Here is a 21,339-nt window from a genome sequence, read left to right as displayed (position 1 = left end):
AACAGTCTGATCTACTGCTGCTACAACTGAGCTGTTGGGTACTCAAGTACCACACGAAAAACATTTTATGTTTCCATTCACCATACCAACGAGACATGAAAATAGTTTTTAAGCATTCAATGTAGTGTGAAGTCATAGCCCGCAACTTGTATATTATTCCGTCTTACCTAAAATCAAATTTGTAATATTTCCAAACTTATTATCACTTAGATATGAAGCACTAAGATGCTACTTCATATAAACTTGCCAACTTATATAAACGCACTGTCACACACATAAACTTCAATCTTATTATCGATGTCAACATGATGAAAGTAGACAGCAGAATTACCAGCAAATCTCAGCTAATGAATGAACTGCTTTTCTTGCATAATTGAAAGAAAACACAGAAAAACACACTTGCAAGCAAAACTTTAATTTTTCATCAAATGATTTTCTTGTAAACATAGGAGATGAAAAATTCAACTAGGATCCCTGTTGCTGCAAAACAAACAGGGAGTAGGTCCTCCACTTGGTTCTTATACAGATCTGTAGATGTTAAATACAACTACCATACACTCATGCTTTCCAGTACACATAAGAATTAAAGCTAAATGAAGAGGCAGTCTGCTTATAACTATAACTGCTCAATCACAAGCATCCAAAGATAACTGTTGTTTAACATTGGAAACGTTTCAACCACGTATTTTTGAGGACTTCGGGATTATACACAAGACGGTGCCTATCCAAGAAACAAAGAATGTAAACACTAACAAACCAGTTTCTGAAACACAAACTGGACAATGTATTATGATGCAAGACAAAGTGAACTGTTACCAGTTATGCTGTAAAAAAATAAATAAATTAACCTTTATGGCATGAAGCCGTTTTAAAGGCAAGCAGGTGCCCTGCGGAACCGCACGAAAGCCTGGATGTGTCCCGTTCCAGCAGTGCTGAATATTCATTATTCCATGGCGTTCTTTATTTACAGACAGTATTTAAGCCCTGACTCATCAAAATTCACTGATTTCTATATTTAGACATACTGCTGATATATTGGGTGTGCATTTTAAAGTAAATCTTTAAGCAAATGTTAAATACTTCACATCATCTGAATATCTAATTTCAAGCATTGTTCAGAAGAAGTGCAAGTTTATCATGGCCATTTACAACACCATTCTCATTTTGTAGTTTTTCATACAAACTAGGCTTATAAATACTTCAATAAATTTTACTGTATAATTGTTTTATGATTTATCGTTATGAAATGCATAATTTACAGCTATCCCCCTAATATTAATCCTATTAACCCAGATCAATACAAACCTTTGGGATTACCAGTTGAACGTTCTCCCTACCACAAAAAAACTCAATCATCATCTGAATTTCTCAGACACCATAGTTCAAAAAATAAACTTCTGGCTTATCAAAGGCCATTGCAACAAATCCAGGGAAACTAACAACTGGTACACTCCATTTATGACTTCAAATTTTGCTGGGAAATCTAGCATTAAATTTAAATTGTACTATTTTCCTGACTACAGTAGATTAAGTCACTAGTGAAAATGTGTGATCTATTAGATCTTATTAAAAAAAATTTGAACGTAAAATAGTTTCCTGTGAGGCACATCTATTGGATTATATTTGTTTCTAAATTCTGGCATCAGCATCAAGACCATATAATTTTTTTTTCATTCTAAAAATCAAACATTACATATTCTAAAGCAACTCCAGAACTGTCTATATTGTTGCCTTTATGTTCTATTCATAAAACCACTTGGAAGGACAGATTGTGAAGCTCACCTTCAGCTTTTTAATTAGCAGATCCAATGATTTTTAGTAGGATTGTGATACACTGGACCAGTCATCTTCTGACTGGTGAACAAACTTGCACATTTTTTTTTCTGGAATAGTTTTGACCTGTTGCCTGTTTAAAAGATGGAGGATTCTTTCCAAGATGTAAACCAAAACCAAATTCTCTCAACAAACCTATGACTGTGTCGAAATGTCTCTGCTATCAATGAAACTATTTGACAAAGAAAGATTATTCAAGCTAAGGAAAGTAAGGCAATCACAAACTATGGTTTTCTTAAACCTCTTTTTCTTACCCTTCCTCCCTTACATTTTAGTTTGGGTCAACCTCCTCTTCTATTAAGAGAACAGAGCTAATTCATTCTTCATTATCTGCTTTCTCAACAGCAGCGCTACCTCCACTACTCATTTCCTCAGTTGAGGCTTCAGGTTTTGTCTCTGGTGAATTACTGAATCCAGACTCTTCTGGCGCAATCTCATCTTCATCATAAATAATATCTTCCGGATTTGGTGCTGGTGGGCAAAACTCCTCTGTAGGAAACATTTCTTGGAAAATAGTCTCAGCCTATGCAGAAAAAAAAGCATAAAATAAACTTTACCTTGCAATGTAATAGCTGGCAGCAATATTTTACAGATATTTAACATTAACCTCTGTTCTTTCAGATCAATAATGATTTAACACTTTGACAGTAAATACATGGGAAAGCTATTCCTTCTTGCAGCCCTTGAAAAAAGAAAAAGCGATCTATCCTTTTACAGCGTTCTACTAGGAAAGTTGCAGTGTAACGCTTTCAGCAAAACACTGGTCATTCTAGATTGTATTAGAGAATACCCAAGATGATTTTTTTGCAAGCAAAATTGCAAAAATTTGCATGTCTATCATTGCAATGTTATCACACGAATACACCTATGTGCACAAATGGTGCTGTTCTGAAAAGAACTGTATAAACAACCTTTACTTAGATAAAAGGAGAGCTACTCTTTAATTTACAATGCCACTTCCTCTCATGCTACCAAGATTTAGAAATTCAGTACACACAAAAAGTCAAGTTTTTTGACCACTGCAATGAAAGATGTTTAAAGGAAATGTAGTGTTGATAACATTACAGTAGTTGTTATTACAACATACAGAATACAATTACAAAATCTGGGAGAAAAAGAACCAAAATAATAGAGTCTTAGAAAACCAGACATTTTATAAAAACAAAGGAGGCCAAAAAAATCCTTAAAAAACCCACAAGAATGCAAGGAGCTTTGTTAACTTCCCTTAAACATGTTCTTGTGCAAACACCCCCACAAAACTAGAGAGGTTCAGGAACCTATTATTTACTGAGTCAATATGCACTTCACATTGCCATAAAGGTTTTCTTTTCAAAGTCCTTAAGCTTCTAAGGCAAATGGAGACACCTGATGCAGATCAGAGTGATGTTTTGGGTCGCTAAAAAGGGAAAGGAATATTGCCTCTCTATTTTGCCTATTTAGTAAACTATGCCCTGAAGGCGACCTGTGATGAGAGCTCCCACATAGGCCAGAATGCGTTTAATCTTGATATTCATCCTGCCCCAGCCACCGCACCAGCGAGCTGACACTGGAGGCAGTTACTGCCAACTGCAAAGGCTGATTACATGATGTGGATTCCTGGCCAAGAGGGAATTGTTTTCAGATTAATACATCATTGAGCATGTCCCAAACAGCTTTCTGTGATAAACTCCGCTGCCCATCAGCCGTGGATTTGTATCGCCAGCACGTGGATTTAGGACTCCTTTATTAACTCCTTAAATGACCCTGTCTACTCTCAGTTCAATTTAATTTTTCATTCTGCTCCCTAAATTTCACTTTTCCATACCCATTTAAAACTATTTCTATTAGCATATGAAAAAATATACCAAAAAATGTATTCTCTACTTCAAATACATGGTTTTGTAATTTTAAAACATTACCCAGCAAGTCTGGTGGCAAAGTTTACATAACTAAGTTTCTGAATGTAAGAGAACGACTTATTAGCAAATCTGCACTTGTCCTTGAAACTCCAGAAATATACTTAACACTTTTAAGTGTTCTGATCTATGAGTTTGAAAATATGTCACATTTGGAGACTTCCAGCCCATTGCTAGGAAGATGAAAGTGATTTGGGGGTAGAAAGCACAACAACGTACATGTATTTCCCTCCTCCACTTCTCTAGAGGTACCTGCAGGCTCGATGGGACGGGTCCGTTCTAACCCTGAGTTCCGCTTTATCTTCAGCCTCTTCTTCATGTTGTTCTCACATACGCTCCTCACTTTTTGCTATTATGACTTTCAGTTATAAACGTATTCACACTAAAATATTTTTCACTCTAACTAGTGAGCATTTGTCTCAAAATTTAAAACAAGTTAAAAAAAAAAAAAAAAAAATCTACTCTTCCTGAAAGGAGACGTTTTAGGCTCTTGATTGTTTCTGCTCCAAGATCTACTTGCTTAACATCTGTCTCGCTGATGGTCAGCAGATTTAACACAACGGCTAACTACAGCACCTAAAATATTTAAACACAGCTCTATCTATAATAACATTAGTCACTGGTAAGAAAAAGTCTTAAGGTAAGACAAAGCTGAATGCTAGAAAAGGTGACTGTCAGAATTAGAAATAGGCTGCTTACGTGTATTTAAACAGCTTTTAACTTGCACTGTTTTAAATAACAGCTAAAAAAATCTCATTTAGAAAATAACTTAATTACAGTTTAAAACTGCTACCACAATAATTGTCTTGCTTTATTTTTTGTCTTTACCATTATTTACCCCCTTTGGAGGCAAATTATTGCCTTGTAAAGCAAAATGACGGGTACTATTAGCCCTTAAGTATACTGTCCTGACCCTACAGTTCAGGCTATGTCAGCCTTTCCATTTTAAAAACAAATTTTAAGAGGTTTATGACTTAGTGATAAAAAAATCCCTGCAACTGGCTAGATGGCACGCATATTCTCTGAACGCGGCCATTAAAAAAACAGCTTTAAAAATGACTAGTGCTGGTGAATCCCACAGAGATTCAAGGTGTTCTCACGTCAGCTCCAAAAGCCCCTGACACCACAGGGACTGCTGGGAGAGATTTGCTTGAGAATCTATTAACATACAGAATCACAGAATGGTGATCTGGAACAGCAACGGAGCAGCATTCCTGCAGCTGTATTTTTTGTTGTTATTGAACAAAACAAAATCTACATTTTTGCATTATCTCATCTTCTGCAGAACAGCAGCAGGGAAGGCACAAAGCCAGGTGTGGCATGAAGTTCTTCGTGAATTTCTGCACATCTACCCTTGAAGATCCGGTGCCCCTGCACGTTCTGCCGATTGCCAATACGCTCCTTTGACGATCCTGCCCACGTGATAGGCTTTTCTGACCTTCGATTTGTACTGCTGCTTTACTGCTTCACCTCTTCTTTAACATTACAGGTGAAAGCCTATGTATTTTTGGGAGTTATCATCTATATTTCTGAATTATTTGACAGTTTTTTCTTTTCACATTATTAGAGCAAGTAACCATTATACCAAGATCATCCTAGATTTCCTTTACCTGTCCAGATTAACTATCTGCTACTCCTAACATTACTGTATCAACTGACCTTTTCTCAGCTTTTCTCCCTTCTCAATTCCACTGACACACACTCTGCTCATTTACCAAGATTTTTGTATGTCTAGCTGTGAAGCTTTATAGATTTGTTAGTACTAATTATCTAGCATAAAGCAGAAGAACCCAGAACAAAAGCAGACTGTACTGGACTTCCTCAGGTCTTTAAAATTAAAGGCCTGCAAGTGAACAAATCGATCTGCCCAACCTGTTTGACAGCACAGTCGTTTCCTAAGGCAGAGTCTGGTCCCGAACAGACATAAACGTTTGAGGGTAAGCGATCATATGAATTTCTGTCAACTCCTGAAGAATCTCTCATGTTAAAGTAGACGGCCCAGAGGACCCTAGGTTTTTCCAGCTCTTCATTTTCAGCATCTGAAAAGAAAAATAAGTGTTTGCAGTAATCTATGTTCACATGTAATACGGGAAATAAGTAATCTAGCATACTAGAAGTCTATTTATTAAAATGGAATTACTATAATAAATACTTTTTTCCTTTAAAAAGCCAATTAATTTTACTTTCTATTATTTCCCGAGGTGCTTTTTCAACATACTTTTCCTTTAAAACCATAGATATGTAAACTCTACTTATTCTGTATGCACTATGTTACATAAGATCCAATTATCACCTAAAAGCACTCTACCAAAATGCTTGATCTAAATTTAATGCATTTCCACTTCATGTTATCTAGTCTACTCTGGATAAACTCCATAAGCAGTCTGACCGAGTCCTCCACAGCCTGTGCCAACTTGAAATTACTGCATTCCATATGCAAAGGTATTTTTGATGTCTACTTCTTTCCCCTCCTTTAATAGTTTATCTTTGTATGGGAACTCTTCTCATAGCAGATCTTCGTGTGCTTTAAGATTGAGTGTCTTCAAGTCAATCTAAGGAAACTATCTAATACTTACGGTTTAAATAAAAGAAATTTTAAAGAAAAATGCCCAAAGACTATTCCCCCGCCCCCAGATGAACTGCAAATAAAGAACTACCAAAACCCAGGAGTATTTTATGTGAGATGTGTGATATGCAGTAAGTAGAATCTCTAAGCTGTGGAAATACTGCTAAATGAATATAATAAACAATTAATTTACATTTATCTACGTGTACTGGAGACTTGTACTACGCTAACATACTCATTATGAATACAAAATGACCATAAACAACGTCTTGCTTGTTCATCATTGGTACCTTCTTGCAGTTACTTTGCACATTCCTAAAACCCCCCTTGCAGAGGCAGAAAAACCTCTGGGAAGATGAAGGTCACTTTTTCACCAGGAGAATGCAATGGAGGAACACACAATATAGTTTCTTAGCTTAATAGATCCTATTTGTTTGTCATATTTGCTGTCCCCCTTTTGGTATTTTACCTCCTCTAAAATAAATGAAGCTTGTAAAAGACCTTGCGAGATTTACTTCTTTCCAAGGAAGACACTTCTAGATAACAATGGCATTCAAAACAGTATTTTAAAGCAGTTGAATTAGGAAAAAAAAAGAAAGAGATAAATCTATGCTATTCCTTCAGTATTTTTTTATAACTGTCAAATACTTAAAAAAAATAGATGCTACCCACACCGAACAGTTTGAAATATAAATTAAATTCATCAGCCTGTGAAAGTCTGAGCCTTAATACAGGGCAAGATGCTCTTTAATATATTTAAAAGTTCACATTGCTCATAAAAGTTACTTCTTCCTCATTTAGGCAGGAAAATGAATGGAGTCCTCTTCTCCAGGTGACTTTGCCTCTTTGACCTGCCATGGCCCAGTGCTCACTTTATCTGGTGATTCATTTTCAATAACTCCAACAGTATTTGTTCTGACATTTTAATTAAAATACGACCACTACCTCATCCTGATGATAAAAAGGCCTATGTGTCAGTGAAAACTAGCTTTTCAGTGCCTCGGTGCACCTGAGGACCCCTATGATCACAGAGTTCCTACAGAAGAATTTCAGCCAGGTTCTAAACAATATATCATTTCAAAACCAGATCACTTTAAACATTAAGATTAATGCTAACCCCCCCCAAATGATTAGAAGACACTAAACTGCAAGCTAACCTTTCCTTCACCAACTGAGCCTCTGAAACACATAGCACTGCCTTGGAAATTTAAGATATAGGCTAAATACTAAAAGTTAGAAATTAGAGGGTTTTAAATTAACAAAAATCAACATGAAAAGTGTTTGCAGTTCTCCAATCTAATAAACTTTTCTATTTACAGACCCTACTTGTATTCTACATATTTGTTTTGTAAAGGCTTTTGTACTACAAATCTAAGAAAAAAAAATGTATCTTTGGGACATCAAAATAATTGCCTTTTTATGAGTAAAAAAAGAAAATGCATATCATATAATACTTCCTATTTAAAGACTTCGTTGTCTAACAAAAACAATAAGATATTTGTTTTTTTCATTAAAAGGTAGAGGAAAAAACTTGTAAAAATGGAAAAGAACACAGAAAAACAAGTTAGTGAAAAGCTGAACTTGACCCTTCATGAAACACTGTTCTTGGTTACAGAGCCCTGAGAGGAAAAGAAAGATTGGCCACATAAAAGACTGCATGTTTTTTTAACTGGAGAAAATTCTACCTGAATTCATGTGATGCTTCACTCACAAAGCATAACAACAAATATTATACACAAACCAATTATAAATACTATAAAATACATCCACATCTTACTAACTTGCATATATATGAACATAACCACTTCCAATGACAGCCAAGTATTGTTTTCTCATAGAAGAACTATGGTTTACTGTATTTCAGTATGAGCACACTATATTTAAAAATGCTTTGCTAGGGTGACAACAACATCGTCTGTGTGCACCCAACCTATCCTATGAGCATCTACAAAAAACATGATTAAATTCATGATCTCGGGATTAAATGTCAAAGATTTCTGTGGAACGAGCTCTAAATATCTCAGGGACAATTTCATTCTAGGCAACAACTGCTTTGTCAAGAGCTGTTTTCCCCTGGGACTGTGAAATTGTCTGTCTCATGGTCAAAGTTCACAAAAGTAGCTGGCAAGGTTTCCTTCAATTTAGGGCCAAATAGTTCATTATTGGAAATGAAATCTGTCTTCCTGAGAATGTGCATAACAACTTTATGCTTCCACTGCTTCAAGCAGAATCCAGAGAATTTCAACTAAAAACAGCAAACAAGGAAGCACTTGGAGAACAGAAGGATGAGCAATAGTGTTAGAATAAGAGAAGGTAAAAAAAAGCTGAGAAGCTCATAGCACTGAGCACATCTGGCAGCTGGAGGAGAACAGCAGATCACTAACACTGGGGGGTTTGTGATTTTTTGTTAGGGATACCTAAGTGATAGAACACTAAAAACACAGTGTAGAAAAACAGATTCACAAATATGAATACTTCATTTCACTACTGCACCTTTGAAAGACATGTTGAGGAGCAAATGTGTTTCCATGAAAAAGAAAGTGTGAAAAATTAAAAAGGTCCGAGACACTTACAGCCTTAAGTTAAACCACAGCTGAAGAAGACATGGAACATCGGACAATGAAATACAAAAACCCCTGACATCTGTCTAATCAATCTCACTCTCAAAATAGATTCCTTTACTTTGAAATGCTGATATCTGAATAGCAGTTTGCCATATGTTGACTCTGATGACACATTCAGATGTTCAGTAACTGATGCTCTAGTTACAAGGGTAAATAATATTTTTGCAAAATAATCTATTAATACTTCATTTATTTTTACCTTTTTCCATATTTAGATTGAATAACTTCTGCACAACAGGCTCTAAATCTTCCCTAGCAGTTTTAGTTGATGGACAGGTTAAATGGACTAAATCTGTGAAAAGAGAACACAAGCTAATTACAGTTGCCAATACACAGATATATAAATATCATTTACAGTGTTTAAAAGGCATAGCAGGCTTTTTGAAATTACTGCTCTTCATACAAATCACCTCCTTTAACCCAGAGAAATACTGCATTGTGGAAACACAGCATATATACACCAGACAGACAAATTTTCTCAATACATCTCATAATTATCTCTCTCTTCAGTGCAAACAGAGAATATCATTCTGTGACCAGGTGTCTACTGATACCAGGAAAAGCAGCACCAAGAACCTGGCTAATACACTGTATTTGACCTCTGTAAACCCTAAGAACATTCTTACCAAAGTGCTGACAGTCCAATAGTTCAACAACATACGAAACCCACAAATATCTCTGTTTTCATCAGCGGCCTCCTTTCAGAACTCAGTTGGGACCCAGTGGGAATTTGGAAATTTGGCTACAGGCAGTTTAAGTACAGCTGTAGAGGAGTAAGTAGGAAGCTACCCTGGAGCAAGATTTCCATTTCTTTTATTGTACTAAAGAGTAAATAGGTGATGAAGGGAATAGATGCACGTTTTAAGATCCAGCTCACGTGAGCAGGCAGTGAACTGTTTCTCTCCAGCCACACAGAGAATGAAGAACAGTGGGAACACTGGCAGTTTGTGACAAACCAGAGAGAATTTAAAGGTAAGTGTTGCTGAATATCAGATAAGTGTTCTGCGACGTAACTTATGGCATACACAGTCCCGTGGTACAACATAACAAAAAAGCTCAACAATATTTTTTTCATTCACCTTCTTATAAAGTGAGAGAAACACCAGTTTTGTGTTTGGGCGAGGGAGAAATGATGTTGGGTAGGCCAGTAGGGATTTATGATCATCTGCAAAACTGATTTCAAGTACTTGGTTTCAAGAGGTGCTCTGTACACAGCAGAGACAAATCACAGAGCACAGCAAACCCATGCTGGAAAACAATGACATGAAAAGATTTTGGAACACAAAAATGCATTTGTGGAACTGTATAATTAATCAAAACTCACCCTACAGCATGGGCGAATCAATGTCACTAAATCCAAACTTGTGTTTGTGAAAATCCACAATTTTGCTTGAATAATGCAGAGTTGATATTTAGATTGCTTGCTCATTTAGTTGTTTTCAGGAAAATAAAGTTGCTAAACAGATCCCTCACAGAGCATACGTTTCCTTTATTTGTTCTGTTTTGCAAACAAGTGAAGTTTCTGACTCCTTCGAAAAGAGAATCACTTGATGCAGCTCTTGACCTCTTTGTGTTCCACTGGTCTCGATTCAGACACAGAACCAGCTTTATCCCACCTGATTTCAGATCCATTCATTCAGATACTTAAAAACCTCATCTTAAAGCTTTTAATAAAACAGCCTGAACAGACTCATTTGCTACTGAACAGTTGTTTGGAAGACGTTATCTGTCAGGGTATCATGAAGAAGCTGAACATATCTTTGTACCAAGTTTAAATTGATACTTTTTTTAGTTCATTACTGTAGTTTTTCCATCAATATAATATGTCATGCATGTGACATTTTTCCATTTTGACTCTCAAGTCTGGCTACATTTGTGTCATTATTTAAAAGTCCATTGCACAGATCTTGAATGGTTTCCTGGCCACAGTTTCACCACAGAAAGTTTGACACAAACTCCAGGAGGACCACAAATTTAACCCTCATGCTCCTCTTCTTTCCAATTGCACACAGAGATTATATTCAAACATAATTATTCATTTTTTATTTAACCAAAACCAAACCTTCAGTCTAAAAGCAATATGTACTAAAAAAAGGAAATGCAAACAGGTGGTGATAGTGAAAGTCTCTCTGTAACCTTAACTAAATGTTTACAACCACTGTAACACAATCTATTGTTTCCTCAAAAAAACCCAGCTATAGATCACTAAAGTTCACATCACTAACTTTGTATAAAATCTTTTTTATTATCTTTAAGGTTATGGCTATGAGTCACAGTCATCAGTATATATTTTGATTATGTTTGATTTACTCAGGTATAACTGCATTAGTTACAGTGGTTGCCAACATCTGTCTTCACGTAATTCTTCCAGCAAGAAGAACGATGAGTTTAGTTCATGATTTCATCATTACAGTCTCAATTTTTAGGGCAAGTGAAGGAGTTTGGTTCCACTCAACTGGCAATACAGATTATGTGCCTGTCATTTCTGCAGTGTGATCAAAGAGTAGATGTATTTGTATACTTATCTTAAATAATTGTTTGAAGGAGAAATCAGTCAGTTAAAAACCCATTTGCAGATAATGACGTAAAAGTTTTTTTAAAAAAATTATGAAATATGTCCCATAACTAGAACTCAGCTATACCTAAAATACAACCATATTATTTCAACACATGAAGACAAATTTAATTAAGGAATATAGTACCTTCTCTTCCGAAATGAAAAGAATTTATGGAGAAAAATAAATAACAGAAACCATTCTTTTTTCAGCACCACAGAAATTCTCATGAAACTGATAATTCATATCTACTTGAACATCAATCCTTCTTTTGGTTTGCTTCCGGCTACATACGTTTTGTGAACCCTTAAATGAAGTAAATCAGCTGTTTACAGGATAAATATTAACAGTATGCTTTATAGCACTAAGTTCTTAATTGCAGATTTATCTTTTCTTATTATTTAAGTACGAAATGGAAATAGAACTTTGAATGTCTTAATCATTTCGAGTTCACTCTTATTTCATACACGAGCCTAGGTAACAGTAAAATAAATTGGTTATTATTACAGTTACTTATTTTTTGTTAAAAAGCATTAGGTCAGTTAACCTCTAATTCTATTTCTCTTCCACAGTTTTCCAAACTGGTGAACTATTTAACAGAATCGGGAAATAACAATAAATACCCAGTAAGAACATTTTGTTGCTCATCTATTTCAAGTTCACACAAAACACCGACAACAGAGTCGTAAAGTTCTGTAAGTTGTTACTGGAAATACTGGGATGTCCCTTCTAAAAAGGTGATCTCATAGATACCTTTAGAATTAAAAAATCTAATGCAGTATATGACAATAACAACACTTTAAAACTATCAAGCCTATTAACCACCTAAGTGTTAAAAGGAACATTTGATGTTTGATCTGGTTGGAAATAAAGAAATCACAAAAAGATTTTAAGTAAATAATTATCACATGTAAATTAAAAAAAATTCACTGCAACAGGAATCTTGTAGCATGATTCCTAAGCCCTGTGGAGCAGCACACAACTGCTGTAGAATGAAGACACTGGACGATTTCCCTCATCTGCTGCTCAGAGTAAACCCGTACACATTGTTTTCTCAGGTAAGAACCTGCTCGTGGTGCAGCAGAGGGATAACACGCACAGATGTTAGATTTTGTTTCACAGTTGATAGAGTCAAAGGGAAAAACATAGTTAAGATTCCATATATACCCTGTACTTACAAGTGCCCTTCATGCACGTCATGGTTGAGGAACACAACTCAATGACACAAACTGCTGGTTTTCCCAGATCCACTGGAGGCACCGTCAAAATGGAAACCTATCGAGCAGAAAGAACAACTTCTGTTAACACACAGTATTATGGGGAATAAGCCAACCAAAACAATCCTGAGTAACGGTGAAAAAGAATTGCAGATGTTTATACAATTTTGTTTTCTGGTTTACTAGTAACAATTTGTGGAATCAATCCTGTAGAATTTAAGCATTCAAGAATTTCTGCCCAAGTCAGTGAGGTTCCTTTGTTAGGAACATCTGCAGCAGCAGAACAGAAAGAAAACCTTATACCACAGCCCTTCCCAAAGGGATGACAGTTTAGAAACTCCGATGGCAAGAGACTGCAAAATTGGATTTGAACACTGGGAAAAGCACTGTTAAGTGAGAATGACTGGAGCACTTTTGTGCCAGACTGTTAAAAGCAAGAGTCAGGAAGCAGAGACTTCTCTGTCATTTGGTTCTTACTTGGTAGGTGCTATTTAACCTGTAAAAATACAGGAAACATACAGAATAAACACTTAACACAGAATAACACCCTTTAAAGTTAAGGTCTGCAAAGACCGATGAAGCAAAAACATTTAAAATATCTGAAAGTGTACAATAAGAACTCAGAACAGTAAAAGTGGATGTTAAAAAAACTAAGAACTTTGAAGAAAGTTTAGGCAAGATAAATAATTAACAGTTAACAGAATACTAAGGCTAACAGTTTATTAAAAAGCAAGCAAAATGAAGTACCTTAAAGACAGCAGCTTAGAAACTCTTAATTAACATAGTGTCAACCAAACAGAGAAACCCCAGTCATTGAACTAAAATAAAATAAAATTTCTAATAGTTTCATATAGACTAATGAATGAAACAACTGTCAGCAGAGAGAGCTCACTAAAAAGCTGGATTCAAGCAGAAACAAAAGCATGAATTAATTCCTACCAACAACTCAAGGTGAATGCATACGATTCATAAAGAGGTAAGTGATACAAAATTGATACATACCTGCTGCTCTGAAACTGTGTTGAGTACAGACTGATCTGTAATGAGCACTGCCCTGGAGATCTGCCTGCAATTAAATAAAGCAATTATGGCATTTCCCTAAAATGTAAAAAATAGCAATTCAGACTCATAGTTCTGGCAATACCAATTTATATACATAAAACTGTGGGATGACTATTTAAACATATAATCATTATTAACCTGATTGTTAGTGGGATATTTTGCCTGTTGCTGAAGCAGGACCACATCTAGAACATTAACATAATATTTTCAGCGACCAAAACAGATGATGAATAAATGAGCCAGTGGCATAATAGAAAACAGCTGGGACATCCTCCTGATTTTTTAAAAATTCTTTTGCTTATTTGATCAAGATGAGTAGCAGTACATTACAAGACTTTTGTTCCAAACAGCACAGGACACTTGGGGAAATACACTGGGGTAGAGCTCATGAATCGAAGTTTCTAATCCTCATCTACAATATATTGAAGACAAAGGCAGTATATATACAGTGCTTTTAGAAAGAACAACAAAAATAAGAGAAAACGATGACTTTTAATACTTTTCTAAACATGAACTAATTAAAGCGAGAACAGCAAACACCTTCCAAACACTTTTTAACAAAATGAAATCTATAACACACTTAAGCTATTGGATTTTTTTAACCTGGAAAAGGGGATTTAGAGAACAATTTAAGAAAAACTAAACATAGAAGGTATATAGTATGCCCTCATGTTTAGAGAAGAAGAGAAAAACCATGAACAGAACTAAGCTGTAGTGCCAAGATAAACCCAAGAGATTATTGTCTCCTGCTTTTACTTGCAGGCTACTGTATACACTATTATTTGAAGAAATTTACTATGTTTACTGTTTTCCTACATACCTGTAATGCACATTTGTGCATACACTCTCTGAAAGGTAACTGTCTTCCACAATAAAATATTTAGCACTTATTCTTTGTCCAAAATGATCCACAATAGCTTTGCATCTGTGAAAAAAACAAACAAACTTCAAACCAAAATAAGAAAGTTGGATATAAGGTAACAAAAATATGTGTAAGTTTTTGACACTGAGTTATATCACACATTGCTTGTATTTTTTAAATAAGTTACCTACCCATTTCTTTAACATGTGAACCCCTAAAACAACTCAACTGAAATTAATAAACAAATCCTAGACTTATACATTCTACACGTAGTGCCCTTAGAGATAACTAAATCAGAAAATTAATCAATTGGTCACTTTATATGGAAAACTAAGTATAAGCTACTAACACTGGCATTTGTTTGTACATGAAGATGGCAGAGGTTTCTTACCTCATGACATGTGGAAAAGTAACACTGTGAATTATTTGGCAGGCACTACCCTATCACCGCGTTATTTCTCCCCAGTTAACAACCTTTACCTAAGACAAGTCTATTTTGACAAGAATATTTGAGAAATTAAGTGACAAATTAACTTAAGAGATGTAAGGAAAAATGTGCGCATCGGATTGTTCCAAGAGACCTTCCCTGAGCTTGTATGTTTGTGACTAAATGCACCATTTATTTCCAAGTTACACAGAAAATGATTAACTAAGTCACACTGCTTTAAGAGCAACAGAAACCTTCTTGATAGATACTGTTAGTCCTTCAATATATACAAATTGTAACACAAACATGTATTAGCCTGCCTTGGGCAATATATGAAAAAGTAAAACAACCAACAAACCAAACCCCTCAAGACCTCAAGTCTTTTTAGGCTTAACACTGATTTCTAAAAAAGTTTAAGGTTTTATAGAACACCAGAACTTTTACTGTATAAACAAATAAAGCAAATTAGCTTCACTTAACTTTTTCTTGGTGTATGAAAGTTGCTGTATTTTTTAAAAATTAAATTTATCTGCATCAATACCTCCATGTTTCAGTCGATTTAATGTACAGGATTCAAACCAGCAAATTCTCTCACACACATTTAGATACACACAGTTGCACATGGCAACATCAAAAGAAACAAAAGGATGCCTTAGATCAGAGATCTCTTACAGATTTAAATGTGTTTTATTGTAACACATTATCCCGTATCAGTAAATATCTGACATGCAAGTTATGCCTTATGAATAAACAGCATTTCTGAAACTTCACGTTATTCATTAGTTCCTGTGATCAAAATGATCTATAAAACTAGGGATGCAAACCAAACCTAAATAAGTCAGAGCAACCAGCTGCCACTAACTCGGGTAAACCAGCTGCTCCTGTAGCCTGGAGGGAGAACTGACCCAGGGCAACACGATGCTGTGTACAGCTGGGACAGCTTAATGACAATTAGTGTGTTTTTATAGCACTGACTTCTAATGCTGATTTAGTAGGAATCTGGATACTATGTATATATCTGTACTGAAATTCAACAGATTACTTGAGAACAGTAATTAGAAGAACAGTCTAACAGCACACGCGTTGTTCAATTTCATCATGTAGTACTCTTCATACAGCTTCAGCCACATTCTATTCAACATGTGCTTTACTTGCATGTTTAGGAAGTTTTTTCTTACTGTTAACCTGACTGACTTCATTCTCAAAAACTCATTTGAATACTGCAAATAAACAAGGAAGTCGAGCTGCTACAGTTATTTTCTAATTACAACCTTTCTTATTGTTTATGAAACAATTTCCTCTGCCACCCCCCTAAACATTACAGGAGGGGAAAGGCTGATTAAATGTCATGTTGCATCACTCAAAGCCAGCAAAAGCAACTTCACACTTTCTGTTTTCCTGCTGGGTGTTGTTTCCCCTCCTTTGTTCAGGAATAGCAACCAGGTCGTACGCTTGATATGATTTTAAACAGAAAAAGAGATAGCGCTTTTAATTTCAGTCTCCACTTTACTTCAAAGGATGATGCCAAGAAAATTTCTTTCAAGTACGGCTTCCAAATATGGCAAACACTTATGCACTGACATTATCAGGTCTCTGTCATCTGATATGTGTTGGGACAATGAATCATACAGAACCCTCCATTGACCTTCTTTCAATGTGTCTAGATAAAAGGATGAAAATTAGAATCCATCTCCTTGCAGTGCCACGAGTTATAAATGTACTTTATAGGGCTCATTATCCAAACTAATGGACTAAGGGCGACATCCTTGAAATGGACTCACCAGCACTGACAAAGCCAGTGTGCAATATTTCAAGAAGGATATGTAAATTACTATGTGTTTGCTATATCTTTTTATTACAGATGTATAAATTTCCATTTATCACATCTTTTCCATTTTTGAGACAGAAATACATAATTGAAAACATATGTAAAGTGTGATCAACATAAAATGCCTACCACTATTATTAATGCAATACATGTGATTTAAAAGACTTGAAATTTTATCACATGTACAAAAAAGTGACCTACAAAAACATGGAGAAAATAAACAACAAAAAGAAAAATCACCATCATGCATGCATTCAGTGTGCTTTCTCCTCAACCTAAGGAACAAGATGTAGGTTTTATTTTCTAACACAGCATCAGAGTTCTATCAAGAACACAGGATGTTCTACACATGCATTAAGACAGCAGAACTAATCTGATACAATACATTTAAAAATAGAAATTTTCAAGTGGATTACCAAAACTTTAAATAGGTTATGTCTAAAAGCTTCTATACTTGCATATACTCATCCCTGAATCTTATTTTCGTAAGCTATAAAAAGGGCTATAGTAACATAATAAAAATAATTGTATAGTTAGGGATGAAATCTACTGTTCCCTCTATATACAATCATGGGTAGTAACGAACTGAAAAGGCAGTTCAGCTGGATATTGAATGGGTTCTTATTTTTCTTGTGCTGGAGAGAGTGTTAGCCATGTATAGAAAGCAGTTGGAATAAACTTTGGTGATACGTAAGGACTTTAATTTAAAGTCTGAACTATCAACAAAAAGTTTGAGAAGAAAATCAAGGCTGTAGCTTTAAGTATAAATTTTCCTTGCATACATTACAGCAACATTGTTAAATATAGTGAAAAAATAACGGCACTAAGACCTTGATGAAGTCTGGAAGCCTACAGAACACGCTTATAAAATAGCAATCAATACTGCACAATTTGACTAAATTTCTCTCGTTGTGAGTTTAACTGATGTGTAACCAAAGTGAGCTGCTGCAGTGACAAGGAGATGGGAGTTTGTCTATTAGCAATTACCATTAATAGCCTGTTGACTCAAAAGCTCAGTAACTCCTAAATACCCTCATTAACAATTTGATAGCTGATTTTTATCAGGCGAAAGACTGAATCCTAAAGTCAAGAGGAAATTAGAGCTGGTGCAGTAACAGAATACACAGTAAGGAAAGAGGTAACAGGAAAAGAAATAAAAAGAAGGGGAAAGAAATAGTGATGATCTTAACAGCAAACTAGACAGTTTGCTTAGTAACACTCCAAGGAAAAGACTCCACAAGTAAAAGCAGTAAAATAGCTGGGCAACCAGCACCACTGACCAGTTAGGATCTCCAGAGTGGTGCTTGGAAGTTGCTAACAACTAAGAGTTCTGTCCTTCTGAATGAGAAAGTTCACTATTTAAACATTATTGGAAAATAAAGCTCCCTATAGTAAAAGTTCAAATATTACTGTTAAAAATAAGTACAGAGTTTATGAAAGGGCATAATTTTGTTTGCATATGAATCATGATGAAACACTGTACCATTTGCATCTCAAAGGCTAAAACTATGCAATGAACTGCAGATCCTTAAGGAACTGGTAGAAAGATAAAATGTTGTAGAGTTTCAGGAAGAACAGATGCTACTTGACCATGTCAGGACAAACCCAGCTACAAGTACCACACTCAGAGAATCAAATGTGCAATGCAACTGGAAAGTAAAGACATTACACTGATCATTTAACTACTAATTTTCCTAATAAAATGTTACTACCTGTTTTCTAGCTTAAACTTCAAACTTTTCTACAGAATCATTTTGAACTTTTCAGTAACAGAATCTAAGCTGAACACAGGCTCTTAAGAGGTGCAAGGTTTGCCGTTAGACTAAAAACTCATAGAATGTATAAAACAGAAACCAGGACAATTTACAGAGGTGTGAAAAATGCCCCTGTGGAAAAAACTATGGGATGATTTTCCTTAGCTCAACTTTAAACCTGCCTACAGGCCTGATATTGTTGTAAAAGAATTTATCCTAGGATAAGAGGGCAGCATAGTTTATGACAACAATCTACCTAAAAACTCATTAAAGTCTTTTCTCTTGGAGTGACATGCATTATCAGCAAAGATTAATCTGATGAGTCTTCAGGTGAGCTCCATTTTTAAAAATGCAATAACAGAGGGCTCTGTTGTCATCTGATGAAAATCAATTAGAGTAGGTAAGGCCACAAGGAAAACTAACATCACTCATCACCAGCCCCCCGGCAGCTGAAATGATTTGTCTTCCAAGCTTGGGTGATCAGGAGCTGTAGTAATATCACAGGGAAATTAATTTAGTTTCTATATTCTAGACCCACTTCCCTTGTTCTGGAGGACCTATACACAAATTACTTTTAATCAAGGTTGATATGTTATTAATACCAAGGAGGATCTTTGAAGAATCATTTTTTTTAAATTGACTTAACACATTTTTCATCTGTATTTTGTATATAAACAGAAGATTACTTATATTATGCTTACCGTCCAGATTCTTTGTCCACTACAAGGCACTGCACAGGATGGCGAAGACAATAGATGCCACCAAATACAGCACATAGCCTAGAAACATGAAGGAAAAAAATAAAGGTTACTCCTATCACAACTAATTGTAATCAATGTGAGTCATAAGCAAGGCAAAGTACTGTGCATGTTGTAGTAGGTTTTTAATAACACATCTTAAATCTCTGAATCAGACAATCAAAAAAACAAAATGAAGCATGTCCTATAGTTTTGCAAGGGATATGTTATTAACTTTTTTTTTATATTAGCATTTACCTTGGTCTTCTAAATTGTTACATTAGCTTGAGCACTTACTCTGTTACCACTTTCAGTCACTCAGGATCTAAAAGCATCTATTTACTGAAGATGCAGAGAGTATCTACTGATATTCTGACCATGCTACATTGCACACAGTGCAGAATAAAACCATAAGAACACACAACGACCACACCAACCTCCTACTAGAATTCCCAGTGTGATGCACAAGTTATTTCTCTTACTCTTACAAAACGTACCATGGGAACTTCATTGACCACAAGCAGCTCGAATTTTGAGGGCATTAAGAAGCACCCCAACAGAATGAAACTTCTTACAATCTAAAGATGATCTCTTACAAACAGTGATTCCTCCAGGTCCCGCCTATGTGATGATACAGTCTCTTAAGACATTCTGTGCATGGACTGATGATAGAAACACTTCTTAAATGAAAAAAGAAACCAGCTTCATGGGTCAGGTTTTCAAAAGCTGAAGTATACTAAGCCATTTAGCAGTCTTCCACTTACAAACAAATCCCAACACCTAAACCAAAGAGAATTATCCTAACCAAACATAAAGTCAATATTACAACTTGTACTCTAAGGAGACACAGGATTGAAAGAAACTTGACTATGACATGTAAATGTGAGGGGCTGCATGTGAAGTCAGCCCACGGCACCGATTCCTCACTAGCCAGGCTGTTTAACCACCCCTGGAGGTACCTCTGACTAAAACTCTTCACCAGACGAATCTGCCCTGCGCACAAAGTCTGACCTGCTCTCCTGTAAAGCTGCACAGGGAAAGTTCAGTTGGTCTGGTGATAAACATGATCCTGGGTTAATCCCCACATCCCAACTTCCTACATCTGCCAAAAGCCAGGCTTAATCTCTGGGGATCACTTTTCTGTTGATTTGATGTGACAAAAGGTAAATTAATTCACCAAAAATGAAAGTTTAGTTTCTGCAAAGTGATACTTACAATTTTCACTAGACCCACATTAACACTGAAATGACTGTGATATCACTAGTTTAAACTTTTTTTTGAAATTCTAGCTCCCAAAAGATTTTAATACAAGCCCACACTCTTCAAAATACTGTCAAGCAAGTATAAACAACCTATATTCTTATTGTTATGTATTCAAAAAACCCTCTTAACTTGGAGAGCACTATAATGCAGAGAAATTCATGATCTTACAGAAAGAGGATATGTCTGAGATTCTTGAAGACAAAGCTTCATGATTAACTGTGAATTAAGACAAGCTTCAGTCACTTTTTTGTTTACAGTGCATCGTTCCAGGGGTGTTCTTACAATAATAATAATAATAATAATAATAATAATAATAATAATAATAATAATAATAATAATAATAAATGCAGAGGATGAAGCTCTCTAGAATTTGGAGTGACTAAAGATAAACCAGTAAGAACATTATAAACAAATTTAAATTTTTTTTCAAAGTATGTTAAAAAAGTAGTAATATTTCTCTTTAAAATTTCCAGTCAGCGTGGAAATTACTCAGTGGAAAAAGGTAAAGAAAAAAGATGAGGGAAGTGTGTCTGATCCCTTACAATACAATTTCAGGTTTGGACTGTTTGTCATGTCTGATCTGTCTTGGGAATCTTTATTTTTAAAAATTATTTATTTACTTATTTAAGAACCTCCAGTGGTTCATTTAGATCAATGGGCTATCACTGACCTCTTCTCGTGTACGCTGAAGTGAAAGAACAGACAAATAATTTCCA

At 35.4% G+C, this 21,339-nt stretch overlaps 1 protein-coding gene across 1 annotated transcript in view; it reads right to left on the bottom strand.

Annotated features, from left to right (window-relative positions):
• Positions 1 to 394: 394 nt before the first annotated feature.
• Positions 395 to 21,339, bottom strand: part of CHM (CHM Rab escort protein) — a 58,150-nt gene continuing 37,205 nt past the window's right edge. The window contains exons 9-15 of the mRNA XM_082062157.1: positions 19,325 to 19,402; positions 14,573 to 14,677; positions 13,693 to 13,756; positions 12,652 to 12,748; positions 9,118 to 9,210; positions 5,601 to 5,767; positions 395 to 2,356 (exon numbers count right to left, since the gene is read on the bottom strand). Of these exons, the coding sequence (XP_081918283.1) occupies positions 2,150 to 2,356; positions 5,601 to 5,767; positions 9,118 to 9,210; positions 12,652 to 12,748; positions 13,693 to 13,756; positions 14,573 to 14,677; positions 19,325 to 19,402 (811 nt within the window). The 3' untranslated portion in view covers positions 395 to 2,149. The remainder of the gene's footprint in view (positions 2,357 to 5,600; positions 5,768 to 9,117; positions 9,211 to 12,651; positions 12,749 to 13,692; positions 13,757 to 14,572; positions 14,678 to 19,324; positions 19,403 to 21,339) is intronic.

This window comes from Streptopelia decaocto (assembly GCF_964273445.1).
Source record: "Streptopelia decaocto genome assembly, chromosome: 10".
Classification (NCBI taxonomy): Eukaryota; Metazoa; Chordata; class Aves; order Columbiformes; family Columbidae; genus Streptopelia; species Streptopelia decaocto.
This window is presented reverse-complemented; position numbering and strand designations above follow the sequence as displayed.